Raw genomic sequence first — 16,325 nt, 5'->3', positions numbered from 1 at the left:
TAAGACTTTATATAGTTTTACTAGCTAAGTTTAATAATATTATTATAATTAGATTTAAGCTTAACTAGGTAACTTTATCTAAGCCTATATACTAATTATCCTTAATATAACTACTAATAACTATACCTTAATTACTTTTTCTACTACCTTTTTAACTAGTACTACCTACTTTATTTTATTAAGGGTATAATATATATTATTAATCTATTCCTAAGACTTTACTCCCTTATATTAAAAAGTTAAATAAGAAAATACCTTTTACCTCTTTAATCTTATCTTAGAATAATAGTCTAATACTAATTAATAGGTTACTTATAGGACTATAGTAGCCTTTATAAACACCCTAGTAGATTATTAAAGACTATAAAGCTTAAATATTAAAAACTTTTAAAGAATCTAGACTAGTGCTACCTAATATACTAATAATATATAATCTATTATAATTAATATTTAGCTTATAGACTATAAAAGCCTAATTATTCTTATATTACTTAGTACTTACTAAGATTTATAAACTAAGTATAATTAGTAGTTCTTAAGTCTCTTAATTTATTTATCTCTCTAATTCTTAATAAAAAAGCTAAAAAAAAAAGCTAAGTAAAAAAAAGGTTTAGTTATATAAGCTAAAGTAACTAAAAGATATACTAATCTACTTAAATAATACTCTAAGATTAAGGGTATACTAAATAATATAAAGTATTTCTAATTATAATAACTAGATTAATGTAATAACTTAATTAATAAAGTAGCTTATAGTTTTAGAGATACTCTTTAGGTACCTTTATTAAAGCTAAATAAATAAGAAAGATAAATATATTATAACACTAGTTTAAAATAAGATAAAGTAAATAAAGAGAAAAAAAGAGTCCTAAGATAAAGAAAAAAAAAGTAATAAAAAGTAAATATAGACTAATAAGTACTTAATTAAGATAAGATTTTCTATTTTATATATTTTTGTTTCTTAAGGACTAAGAAAAAGAAACTAAGGGATAATTAAAATAAGGTAAAGTAATTTAAAGATTAATTTAAGCTAATTAAAAGCAAGAAGATATATTAAATAAAAAAAAAGTTAGTTTAATTAAAATAAAAGCCTATATAAGGGAGACTAATTATTTAAATAAAATATTAATAAAACTTTTTCTTTTCTTTTTAGACCTACCTTTTAGTCTAAATTACACTATAAACCTTTTATTAGTAAGCAGATTAAGTATAATAATATAAGATAATTAAGAGCTTTACTTGTTTAATTATAATAAGACTTCTTTTAATCTAATATCCTCTTCTTATAATTAAGATATTACTTGTCCTAGGTCTAAGAGACTTAATATTCTAATTAAGATAAGCCTTAGACTAATTAAAGGAGTATATTATATTACCTTAGAGGTTGTTAGTTTTTTCTCTAGATTACTATACTACTTAGGTCCCTTTTACCTTATATACTTCTAATATCTTTTAGTTACTAATTACTATAAATAACTAGGTTTACTTTAAACTTTATAAGATATCTATCTTTATTTAGCTTATAATTATATACTTATTAGTAGTTAAGTATTTAATTATTACTAGCTTCCTTAATACAAACTTTATACTAGCTACTTATTACCTTATTACTTTATTAGTAATCCTCTTTAGCTTTATAAAATTTACTAGTAAATAAGTAGTTATATAAGTTAGTCTATAATTAAGGTAGCTTAAGTAAGTCCTATATATAAATATATAGATAGCTTTTACTAGCTATTTTATTATTAAAAGGACTTCTCTTTAGTTATATCTCTACTTTATTATTAAAGCTTTCTAGGGTTACCTCTCTTACTAATTAACAGTGTATTTTTCTTAGCAAAATATAAATATAAATACAAATACATGTATTTGTAATTATATTTTATTACAAAAATACATAAATTTTTTACTAATTATATTAAATATATAAAAATTATACTTAAGTAGATTATGATTTACTATATATAGAACTAGTGTATTTTCTTAAGAAATATAACTAGTTAACTAGTATATAAGGAAAATACTTTTTTATTTCTTAAAAAAATAGTTTAAGATAAATATAGTATGATTAATAATAGAAAAGTACTAAAATTAAAAATAAATACTATAAATATAATAGTAATAGTTATAAAAAACTTTAGTCTATTATATGAAGTATATAGTATATATTACTTACTAAAGCTTAAAATAAAATACTAAAATATAATATAAAATAGTAATAACTAATATAATACATTTAGGGCTAAGAATAAACCCTAAGAATAAAGTCCTAACCTTAACCCTAACCCTAGGTATAGTTAAGCTTAAAGAAATATAAGAATATATATACATAAGTATAAATATATACTTTAACTATATATAGAGAGTTATACTATATAAGTTAAACTTATATAGACTTAGTAAAAGTTATTTTTTTAAAAGTTCTTTATCTTTAAAAGTATTAATATTAAATATATTCTTATAATAGTAAGGTTTAAGTAAAGATAATAATATAACTTAGTCTAGGGTACTTTTAATAAACTTAGTTAACTTAGAAAGGATAAGTTAGACTTAGCCTTAGTAATACTATTATAAGCTAAGGTTTTAGAAATACTATAGTCTTTATAACTATACTTATTATAGAATATTAGTATATATACTCTATAAAGTTAGTATATACTACTATAAAAGAGTATAGTAAGTAATATTTATTTAATTATTATATAAAAAAACACTATAACTAGTTTTTATTCTAAACCTCTTTAAATAATAATTTACTTATATAGTTAAGGTTATTTTCTCTAAATTATACTTAGTTATTACCCTTTTTTACTAATTACTATATTCTTTTAAGTTAAGTTATTTTATTAGAAATAGTATAAAATAGTAAGTAAAATTAAATATAAAGCTTACTAGGTAGTAGTTATATAAATATATATATAATCTTATAATATAACTATAATATTTAAGTATTAATATTTTTTTACTTATAGTCTATAAGTATTAAGTAAGAATTAATAGCGTTATTAAGAATAAGAGTTATTATCTTAAAACCTACTTTATTTTTATAGTATTAAATATAGTAATAGTTTAGTAAAACTAAACAAAGTTTAATAATATAAGGTTATAATATAAGTTATTATAACGTAACTTTTTCTAGGTTTTTAACTTAGTTAATACTATAAATAGAAACCTAACTTAGAGTAACTTAGCTAATATAAGGTATAATACTTAGATATAAGGCTTATAAGATAATATAACCTTAACCTTAACCTTAACCCTTGTTATAATATTACTATAAAGGATATAAAAATATATATATATAAGGATATTATAGTTGCCTATATACGTATATAGAGATATACTCTATATATAACCTAATAGACCTATATAGACCTATTAAGAGTTACTCTCTTAGAAGTGCCTTACCTCTAAGAGTATTAACGCATTAATAAGGTCAACAAGGTTAAGGTCAAGGCAACAATACAATATAGCCTAGGATACAGCCCAGGGTACTTTAAACAAGGTTGCCTAACTTAGGTAAAATAAGTAAAACTAGATTTAGTAAATCTATAATATACTAAAGGTTTTAGAACTACTAATAACTATATAACTATAACTATTATAAAGGGTTAATATATATATAATATAGGGTTAATATATACTATTATAGAAGGATATAGTAAGTGTTATTTATTATATATAGAAGAGAAGAAACTACTAGAAGTAGTTTTATTCTCTAAGTCTTCTAATAATAATAAACATACATATATACTTCTACCTACTAATTTACCTATCTCTTCTCTTATCTACCTAACCTTTCTTATTATAATATACTACTATTTTTACTTTAACTATAACTATAATAAAGTTAATATATTAATATATAAAGTATATATTATATTATAGTTATATATATAAGAAATAAGATATCTAAAAAAGGGTTTTTATTTTAAGAATTATATAATAATATATATCTTTTTTTAACTATTTATTAGACCTTAGTTATTTACTATATTATCTATTTATACTTATTATTTAAAATAGTAAGAAAATATAAATAAAATAATAAAGTAATAAAACTTTAAGAATAATATAACTAATTAGTAGAGTTACTATTATTACTAGTACTTTTAGTACTACTAATAGACATTATATCTTCTCCTTTTTCTATATTTTCTTCTTCTTCTTCTTCTTCTTCTTTCTCCTCTTGTTCTATATTACTATTATAGTCTTCTTCAACAGTAAAATCTAACTTATCCTTAGATATTTTAGAATAATTAAAAATATTACTATATAACTTAGGAGTATATATCTCTTCTAAGTTATTAGTAATAATACTTTTAGAATTATTAATAATAGAATTCTAGTTTTTTAATAAAACTAGTTGTCTTCTATTATTATGCTTAAGCCTAGTTCTTCTTTTAGTAATAATATTACCTGACTAGTTAAAACTAGCTTCTACTGCTGCTAAAGTAGGAGGAATAGCTAGATATTTTCTAGCTAATATACTTAAGATAGGAAATTTAACTTTGTTTTCTTGCTACTAGTCTAAAGGATTAACCTATTTTTATTTATTAGTATTTATAATTATTAATAATAACTTATAGTTATAAATTAATAAATAAGTTTATATATATATATATAATATATATATATTTAGTTATTAATATATACTTATAGTTATAATAACTTACTTTATCTCCTTGTAATCCTAATCTATAATAGTTATTAATTTTATCTTTTTGTATATTTTCGTTTTCTCTTTTACTTTATATAGGAAATAACTTACTAATAAATTCCTCTTTAGGCTTAGGTCTAGGTACTTTAATATCTTTACTTCTAGATCTACTTATAGAAGGGTCTATTATAAAGTTAGATAAAGTATTAGGTTGTTCTTTATTTTTTCCTTTATTTTTAATAGTATTAGTAGTTAGTTTATCTATACTAATTCTATCTTTAATAGAATTAATATATAAGCCTTTTTGCCCTATAGCTTCTAGGTCTACTATAATATATTCTTTTAAGCTATTATACTATTAGTATATTACTTTTAAAATAATATTATTAAATATATACTTACCTATTATACTCTCTAGCTAAGTTATCTTTAGCTATTTATATTATATTATTAGGTATAAAAGAGCTTAGATTATTATTTCTAAGACTTTTATAGTTAAGTCTAGGGTCTAATATAAACCCTATAATATAAGGTTTATATTTATTATAATTATTATAAGTAATAGGATAAGGGAAGTAGTCTTCTAGCCTTTTTAAACTAGATTCTATAGCAGGTAAAAGTGGTATAGAATAAGGATGTAAAGCTTTATTAGACTATTAATAATTATTAGTATTTATAATTATTTAATTTAAAAAGCATTAAAATATTTATAAAACACTTACTTTATCTACTTTGTTTATATTAAAACTTATTAACTCTTTTTTGTCTAATAGGCTATAATATATATTACCTATTAAACTAAAAATAGTACTTATAGTAGTATAAGTCTGGCTTTGTAAATAGATAGTAGGGTTATAGAATATTTTTAATATATCTCTTAAGTAAGTAAGCTAAAGCTACTAGCCTTCTGTTAAGTATAAGGCTTTAAAGATATTATTTTTAGTTAACTTATTTAATATATCTAAGGCTAGTTAAAGCTCTATAGATGTATTAATTATTAAATAAACAGAATTCTATCTAGTTTTATTATCTATATAATATTAGTATATATATATATATATATATATATATATATAAGCTATTAATTTAATTGAAAACTTATTATTAAGTTTTTAATATAATATAACTTATTATTAATAATAGTAGTAGTGTTATAATAAATAATACTAAGTATATAAAAGTAAAATTACTTATATAAAGGTATCTTAGTTTTATATATATTAATAGGGAATTCTTGTCCTTTTTTAGTGTGTTCTATAGCAGTTTTAAACTCTTTATATAATATAGTATTATTTCCTAGAAGTATAATAATACGTTTAAGTTTCCCTAAACTACCTATTTATTTTATTAGTATATAAAATAGTATATTAAGTATTATAATAAGTTATAATAATAATACTTACTTACTATAATGTGTTTTTAATATTTTCTCTTGTTCTTTAGAAGATAATTTCTCTATAGAACCATTATAGTTATTAATAATAGAAGGTATTTTAAAGTCTACTATATTAGTATCTTTAACAACACTAGCTATATATTTATCTATAATAGCTTTAGCTACTAGGTTTAATATATACCCTATACATTATATATTGTATAAGAGAAAGCTTTTATTGTTATTATTATAAGAATTAATAAAGAGATTTAAAAAGGTAGTATTATTAGTACTATTATCTCTAGTAATACTATAATAATATTAGCTTAGTTATTTTAACTTATTTATTAGTTATATTAATAACTAATAAATATTAATAGAATATTGTATTACCTATAATATTTTGTTTAGGAATATTATATTTTTTAATAATATTATTTCTAAAGATCTACTGTATATATAATCTAGTATATAAACTATTTAAATATTTAAAACCTATAAAGTATATTAATATTAGTTAAATATTAATAAGTTAAGTATTAAATAAGTATATAATAACTTACCTAGTTATAGATATACTAGCTTAGAATTATTATCTATAAAGGAACCTATTACTCCTAAATAGACTTTATTATCTATAGAAGTCTAGATACTTAGATATAAGGCTTATAAGAAAATATAACCTTAACCTTAACCTTAACCCTTATTATAATATTACTATAAGAGATATAAAAATATATATATATAAGGATATTATAGTTGCCTATATAGAGATATACTTTATATATAACCTAATAGATCTATATAGACCTATTAAGAGTTACTCTCTTAGAAGTGCCTTGCCTCTAAGAGTATTAACGCATTAATAAGGTCAACAAGGTCAAGGTCATGGCAACAATACGATACAGCCTAGGGTACTTTAAACAAGGTTGCCTAACTTAGGCAAAACAAGTGAAACCAGATCCAGCAAATCTATAACAAGCCAAAGGTTTCAGAACCACTAATAACTATATAACTATTACTATTATAAAGGGTTAATATATATATAATATAAGGTTAATATATACTATTATAGAAGGATCTAGTAAGTGTTATTTATTATATATAGAAGAGAAGAAACCACTAGAAGTAGTTTTATTCTCTAAGTCTTCTAACAACAATAAACATATATATATCCTTTTATCTACTGATTTCCCTATCTCTTCTTCTATCTACCTAACCTTTCTTATTAGTTATAAGCCTAGCTTTTATAATATAAAGACTAGAGAAGACTTATACCTTTTTTCTTCTATATAAGTTAATCTCTATACCTCTCTATCTATAACCTTATAATAACAACTATTAACAACTTTACTAATATTTATCTAAATAAATTACTTTTACTACTATCTAAATCCTCTTTTCCTAAGGAATCTAACTATACTACTCTTGTATTAAGATTAGTTTTTAATTTATATTACTTATATTAAAATATAAATATATAGATTTATATTTATATTTATATTTTATATTTATATTAAATATTTCAATTTCTATTAATATACTATATAATATATATATAATATTATATTTCTAAAAGTTAGACTATAGTTAGGGTTAAGGTTAGGGTTAAGACTTTATTTTTAGGGTTAGTCTTTTTATCTAGGGTTATTATACTATTTATTATTAGTTTATATTATGTTTTTATATTTTATCTTAAGCTTTAGTTAGTAATATATACTATATACTTAATATAATAAACTATAGTATTTAAAAACTACTACTATTATATTTATAGTATTTATTCCTAGTTTTAGGACTTTTTTATAATTAATAATACTATATTTATTTTAAACTATTCTTTTAAGAAATAAAAAAGTATTTCCCTTATATACTAGTTAACTAGTTATATTTCTTAAGAAAATACACTAGTTCTATATATAGTAAATACTAACCTATTTAAGTATAATTTCTATATATTTTATATAATTAGTAAAGAAAATGTATTTTTGTAATCAAATACAAATACAAATACATGTATTTATATTTAAAATACAAATACATGTATTTGTATTTTTGTATTTCTTAGCAAAATACAAATACATGTATTTATATTTATATTTATATTTTGTATTTGTATTTTGTATTTATATTATATGTTATATTTTTCCTTAATACACTGCTAATTAATTTATATACTTAATACTATAAGAGGGCTAGCCTATAGACTTATTAGGTAGCTTAATTTACTTTAAGAAATAATTTATATATTATTATAGAGGTAATAATCCTATTATCAAGGCAGCCTTCTATAATTCTTATAAGAATAGTTATTAATATTATAATTAATAGTTTATATAATAGACTTTATTTATTTTATACTCTCTTATATTAAGTATACTTAGTAATTATATAGTAAATAAGATATTAAGTAACTTTAGTAAAGTAATTAATATAAAGTATAACTTTATATATTTATAGTTATGCTTTATAGATTTACTTAATAGTTAGACTTTAGCTTTATCTATAGTAGTCTTTATAAGATCTTTACTATAAGTAATATCTTTAAAACTTTAAGCTCTAGCTTTTATAACTTATTTATAAATAGTAGACTTATCTATATTACTTAATTTATCTACTTATTTATTCTTATTACTACTAAAGTAATTATCTTTATTAAAAATTACATTATATAAAGTAGCTACTTTATTCTTTAGTAGTATATATATATAGTATTAGTTAGTAAATATATATTCTATAAAGTAACTAATATATACTTTTACCTTAAATTATTAACGTATATATATAGTAAGTGGCCTATTATAGTAAGTAGCCTACTTCCTTATTATACTTTAAAGGGTACTTTTCTAACTATTTTTTAAAAATCTAAATCTTCTTTAAAATAGATATAACTTTCTATAGAGGTACTAATAAAGGTTAGACAGTAAGTACAAATATTATAGAAATTGTTATCTAACCCTAACCCTATACCCTAACTTTAACTATTATTTATTAAAATAATAAGAAAAAGTCAAGGTTAAGCTAGGATAGTAATATCTATAATATTTTTCTAGAGATCTAAGTCTTATTATTATCTAATAAAGAAAACTAATCTTTTTTAGTTATATATTTACTTTTTAATAAATAGTTAAGAAAGGGGTATTCTCTATATAATACAGAAGTAGGCTACTTACTATATATATGTATTATAAGTAGTTATAGTAAAGTTATATTTTACTAGTTATTATATATACCTAGTATCTAAATACTTATAAGTAGCTACTATATAGTAGTAATAACTACTCTTTAGTAGTATACTATATCTTATATAGTAAGTACTACTTTTATACCTCTAAAAGTATATAATTATATAAATATACTATAGATCTAAGAATCTTTAGCTATAGATATTATAGTAGTTAAAAGTATAACTATATTACTATTACTTTTTTGTTAATTACTATAGTAATTTACTTAGTACCTCTGTTGTATACCTAGGTGTTAGACACTAATAGTTTAAATAAGATTCTTAGATTTTCTATAGCCTTCTTTACCTATAGGTAAGTAGTTATAATCTTATTATAATATTCTATTACTAATACTTTAGTAGACTTATATACCTTAATTATCTTAATTAAGTTAAGAAAAGCTTACTTAATATTCTTAGTAATATATTATTATAAGTAATAATGTATATAAATCTAGAGTTATAGTCTATTAGTAGTAAAGCTAACTTATATTTACTATAGCCTTATTTAAATAAGTAAAAATCTAATATAATTTAGTTATTAACTTTTATAAAGTTAATTACTTTTTATAGTTAGTAATATATTTACTAACTTATTTTACTTATTATATAGACTTTACACTAGTAAGTAAGTATCTTAAGTATATTACTATAGATTTATACTTCTCTAGCTTTTATAGTTATTTAGTAAAGTATATACCCTCTAGGGTAACTAAGGTAGTTATACTAATAGTCTACTTTTACTAGCCTTATATATTAGTAGAAGTCTAGCTTTACTTTATTACTAGGTACTATAGTAGTTAAATATACTATATATAGTCTTTTACTTTTTAAATTAACTTACTTTATACCTTATTAGCTTATAAATTTATATTTATTAAATACTAAGAAGTAATTATTTACCTTATAAATATAGTTATTAGATAGGCTATTATTTTACTACTAATTATTATATAACTTACGTAGTATATATAATACTAGGTTATAAGAATATAATAGGTAATAAGTAATATTATATAATATAATAGTTATATTATAGTTATTTACTTTTACCTTAATAATAGTGTTACCTTATCTCTTAATTAGTATTATTACTTTATTAGCCTAGATAAAGTTATTTAGTTTTACTAGTAATATATAGATAAATTATTAGTGTAAATAAAATATATAAAGTATTACTCTTAAATTAAGGATAATATAGTCTTTAAGTAGATATATACTTACTATAAATACTACTAACTATATAGATAATACCCTTTTTCTTATTTATATTATAAATAGTTCTTACTTTACTTCTTTATTAGGCTATTTCTAAGCCTTTTCTACTATATTTATTTTCTTTAATATCTTTTATATAGTAGTAGCTAGTATATCTTCTTTTTTAAGCTTCTTCTTTATATATTAGTTAGTTAATAATTTATATATATAGTTAATTATCTTTTATTATAGCCGTTATATAAACCTTAGCTATACTTTACCTATAAAGTAATACTTTATAAGCTTATAGTCTATAAGTTTATATAAAGGGCACTTAATAAATTTATATAAGGTATATTCTTTATAAGGCCTATAGACTAGTTTCTTTCTAATTTAGTCCTTATTATTATAATAAATTACTATAGTAACTAGGCTAAATACTCTCTATACTACCTTTACCTATAGTTACTTTAGCTTTACTATAATATAGGCCTAATTTTTAAAGGTTATATTATAATACAGTAGTATATTAGTATTTACTAAGGTTTAGTTACTAGTTTAATATAATTTAATTTATATAGCTAGTAAAGTATATATTAAGGCTTTTATTAGTAGTAAGAACTATTTACTAGTTTTTTTTACTAAATACTACTTAATATAAATACTCTTTTATATAGTAACCTCTTATTTAGCTATTTACTTCTCTAGCTTTTTTATATTTATAATCTTATAATCTATTACTTTCTTTATAACCTTCTTATATTTAGCTATAGCTAGCTTCTTTTCTTTATATAATAGTATACTAACTATAGCTTTAAGGTTCTTTATTTGTATATACTAGATATTAAGGTTTAAAGACCTTATATATATAAAAATAAGATAATAATATAATAAAGAAGTAAAATATATATTTTAGTATTAATAATACTATATAGACTATATACACTAGATAGAAAAATAACTACTTAGAAAACAGCTATATATACTATATAATAATAATATTTATATATAAAGAATAGGCTTTTTAAGTAAGACCTCCTTCTTCTCTAAGGAAATTAAGAACATAGTTCTAGGTTATATAAGGTAAATAAATAAAATAATACCTTACTATAGGTAAAATAATACTTTATAACTTAACCTACTTAATAACTTACTTAATAACCTACCTAATAACCTACCTAATAGCCTAGAATACTAGAGAAATCCTTAGAATGCCTAAGAAATAAGTATAAGTAATCCCCTTATATCCTTAGGTCTAGTTAGCTAGTTAGATCTATAAGCTTTTCTATATCTATAATAATATAATACTTTTATATCTTATCTTCTATCTCTTATTTATTTTATCTTTAACCTTATTTACCTTATTTATCTTTAAAGATATATATATAGGCTTATTATTATTATAGTAAATTACTATAGCTATAAAGTCTATAGTTAATTAGATCTATATTACTAACTTTTTAACTATCTTCTTATTACTTTTATATTCTTAGTATTCTATATTATAAACCTTTTTATTATATTTAAGCTACTTAATACTTTCTTTACTAAGTTATAATATCTTTATTACTTAGGCTTTATTTAGTAATAAGGCTAAAGATTTCTCCTCTATATAGTCCTAGATCTATTAGGTAATAGCTAATTACTTTATTATATAGTCTAATAACTTTAATGCCTTTAGTTAAATACCTATTAACTTTATAGTCTAGATCTAGGCTATATTAGTAATTAATAAGTTAATTTCTTTTTATGTACCTAATAATAATATCTTTTACCTTAATTAAGCCTATTATTTACCTTAATTAGTAAAGGTTCTTAGTATAACTATAGAGGTAGCTAACGTATTAGTTATAATAAAGGTTAATATATATATTATATATATACTATATATTACTTTAATTAATATTAATTAGTAACTTACTAGTTAGACTATTAATTATTAAAGTATATAGATATAGTAGTTAATTATAATAATATCCTTAGTTAATTAAGTATATATTAATAGTATATTTATTTCTTAAATTTACTATAATTACTATCTTAAATCTATAGCCTTTAACTAATATATTTATTATTTAATTACTACTTTTTAAGTAAATAAATCTATCTAGCTAGTAATAGTAATATTTAACTTATAATTATATATAGCTAATTACTATACTTTAATAAATTAAATCTATAAATAGCTTTAATCTAAGGGAGTATATTAAAGTATAGTAATTAGCTATATATAAAAGTAAGTTAAATATTACTATTATTAGATAAATAGATTTCTTTACTTAAAAGTAGTAATTTAGATAATAAATATATTAGTTAAAGGCTATTAATTCTTAGTAGTAATTATAGTAAATTTATAAATAAATACACTATTAATATATACCTTATTAACTAAGGATATTATTATTAAAGTATATAAATACAGTAGTTAATTATAATAATATCCTTAGTTAATTAGGTATATATTAATAGTGTGTTTATTAGTAAATTTACTATAATTACTGCCTAGAATTTATAGCCTTTAACTAATGTATTTATTATCTAAATTACTACTCTTAAGTAGGGAAATCTATCTATCTAATAACAGTAACATTTAACCTACTTTTGCGTATGGCTAATTGCTACACTTTGACAAATGTGGCCTGCCGTAGGGCAAATGTTGCTAACATCTGGTTAGCTAGGTAGGCCTACCTAAAAAGGGCGAAACACATGACATAAGTATTTCTACCCCTAGCTGCCGCATATCCCTTTAAGTGCAGATGGACCTCACTAACCCCCTAGTGGACCCACTCCCACTTTTACCCCTCACTTTTGGACATACATGACAGTACAATATTATTTTCTTAGCAACTACCACTAATTTCAACATTATCACCAACATCATCAGTAAAATCACAATGTCTTCTAATCTAGATACCTCTATTTATAGCACTATTTACGTAGAGGCCTTGCTAGAAGACCTTGCTGTTGCCTACCTAGATAACTGTTGCCTAGAGCAGTGTAATAACACAATAGTCTGGCCTAACGAGGCTCCAGTAGAGCTGCTTAGACTCTAAAGTACCGTTATATAAAGGTGGAGATTGTTAGTACCTCTGGCATAGGCAAAACGCTATATAACTAGAAGTACTATAAAACCATTGGTTATCAGACTTAATTGCTGTAGTCTGATTTACCTTACCCCTCACGGGGGGTTAGTGAGGTCCATCCGCACTCAAAGGGATAGCGGAAATAGGTGATAGTCACATAACACACACACAAGAATTATCGCCGTGTCCATTTGCTGTGACAGAAAAAAGCCCTAATATAGGTATTAATCACTAGAAACACCTGTCCCAAAGCCCTCCGCGCCTCGCGAACCCCAAGCTCTCCACAAACGGACTCAGCCGGCACCGTCCAAGATTGTCGGCGTGGCACCCAAGCAGCGGTACCACCCGGTCGTTAACAAGCACACGTACCATTTCCTCCTCCAGAGAGTTACACCTCATCTTCTCTACGTACATGCGCGCCGCGAAAGGCACCAGTCTGCTCGAAAACCCCCTGGTCTCTGACACAGACATCCGCTGTGTTGTAGATAGCTTTGGTGTCTTGCTGTATAGGCCTAGTGCGCCATAGATACTGTACATATCATTATCGTGGGTAAAGTCAGCGTATAGCTTCCTATTAAGTGGAAATGTCGCTGGGTTTGAGGTAAGCGTTGAGTTGGTTGATGTGTGGTCCACCACAGGCTTCTGCGTTAGACGCGCAATAAGCTCATTAGTGAAACCTACACCCTGCGTCGGCCCAAGCGGGTTCCCTTCGTGAAAGCGGTAATATTTATCCAGTGTCTGGTAGTATTCAAAGTCCAGAAACTCCTCTAGCGTAAAGAGGTTACAGAACTGTGACATTTTTCCGTTCACAACTGTATTAAAGGGGCATAGCTCCATAAAGGTAAGGACGTCTGCAGCTGTTAGACGTGCGCCAGGTAGGTTATGGTTTAGGCGGTCTATAATTGGACGTGTAAAGATATTACGCCATTTAACCCGCGCCGCTTTGCCTAAGTTAGAGTGTATGTCATGCTCAAAGGCAGTGCAGAGGCCGTGCTTTAGCGTGTTATTAACACCGTGGGCTTCAGGGATAATAAGCATGTCCCTCTTATGGCCGTCGGTAATAGAGCCATAGAAACCTTGTATCCAATTATGGCCAGACTCAATTACACGCTCCTGGCCAGCAGCTCGAATGAAGGGTTTGTTCATAGCAGCAAGCGCTTGGTAGCGTTTATGGAACGCTTTACCCGATTCGATAAGCTCCCTCTCACCAAGAGGTGTGAGTTGTTCAGTGCCTAAGGTGTACTTATAGGTCTTGATAAACTCGTAGCCTCTGCCGTATCTAGTGACGCTTGTGTGTATGCGGTGAACGAGTTCCGCAAATTTCTCCGCCATGACTCTAATAGGATCCCGAGCGCCGTGCCGCGACAGGACCTGGGCAAAAGTAATTTCGCAACCGGGAGGTATTGCAGCGCTGATTTCAGATGGTTCTGGCTCTGAGAAGAAAGGTGAATAAGGGCCCCAGAGCTGCTGGATGTTCCGAGGACGGCTGTGTGATGGCTGGCCGCTGACAAAACTAAATTGTGATTAGTTTCCAATTCCACACATATAAAGGATTAGAGCAATAATGACAGGACTCACCTGAAGGCGGCCAAGGCTAACAAGAGTAGGGTAGCAAAAGCCATGGCGATATTTATGAATAAGGAGAGTCAGCGTTTGTGGACTGGTGGTATGCTGGCCTCCCGACACTTGTCAACCCCTTCTTTCTCGCCTTCCTCGTCTGAGATAGCATTATATTTATGTGCCTTCTCTTCGACGAGATTCCTAACGGATTCGTGCATAGTATACCAAATTAGCGCATTCGGCGACCCCTATCGTCGTAATGGAGCCGATGGACGACCAAAGTTAGGGAAAGGGGGTCCAAAAGAAGCAGAGTGGTTCTTTGAGTTTGTGAGCTTCAGCATACATGTGCCCATTCTTCCAGGGTCTGATTATATTTATATGGACATGGTGCATCAACTATAGGTTTTACTATAAATTAACTTATATATATAATAGAGGCGTTGTTAAAGTTTGTAGGAGTACGGATAATTTCAAGAAACCTAAAAATCGGGCCCGTTCATGACAACCGGTTAAACATAATAGTATTAGGGTGGCCTATGAGGTGCCTGTATAAAAACCTGCGGCCTCGCCGATTAAGGAAGAACTACTATACCCCACCCTACTTATGAACAGGCCCTACATTTAAATACCCATCACAACCCATCATCACCATTATCACCACCACTATCATCACTTATTTCCTCGGGCTTGCCGCCTACCCATATGCAACTTTCGGCCTCGCTAGATAATTCAGATGCGCTGGATTCATGTAGACTATCTATATTACTAGTATCTGTATTTTATACCTACTAGATTTGTTTAATAGTAGTAAAGGTGCTATTAGGTAATAAGGGGGCTTTCTTCCTCTTCCTATATAACTACTAGTCCTTAAAATAGGTCTATAATATATTAACTTACCTTTCTAGAAGGGCTAGTCTAGATGCCTACTTATTATACCCCTTTTATATCTTTCTAGATAGATAATAAATAGTATAAGTATTTAACTTATTTTTACTTAGCTAAGTTAACTATTATAGTTAATACTATAGATTAGTAGACTAATAAGGGGTTAACTATAGGATAATAGTTATAGCTTTATTCTATTGTTAGCTACTAGGCTAGCTAGTCTAGCTAGTAGTCTACTAGGCCTTTAATACTAAGGGGTTAAATAAAGGTTACCTTATAGTAACTAGCTATAATCTAGCTACTCTCTAGCTACTTCTAATATTCTACCTTATAATAAAT

General features: G+C 24.4%; 1 protein-coding gene across 1 annotated transcript; it reads right to left on the bottom strand.

Moving 5' to 3' along the window:
- Positions 1-13,772: 13,772 nt before the first annotated feature.
- LY79DRAFT_697879 (histidine acid phosphatase) lies at positions 13,773-15,059 on the bottom strand (the record flags this gene model as incomplete). Its single annotated transcript, XM_060564863.1, has 1 exon — positions 13,773-15,059. A coding segment is annotated over one exon (1,287 nt), but the record flags the coding sequence as incomplete, so codon positions are not given.
- Positions 15,060-16,325: the final 1,266 nt, after the last annotated feature.

Source organism: Colletotrichum navitas (genome assembly GCF_030913465.1).
Source record: "Colletotrichum navitas strain CBS 125086 chromosome Unknown LY79scaffold_95, whole genome shotgun sequence".
Lineage (NCBI taxonomy): Eukaryota > Fungi > Ascomycota > Sordariomycetes > Glomerellales > Glomerellaceae > Colletotrichum > Colletotrichum navitas.
This window is presented reverse-complemented; position numbering and strand designations above follow the sequence as displayed.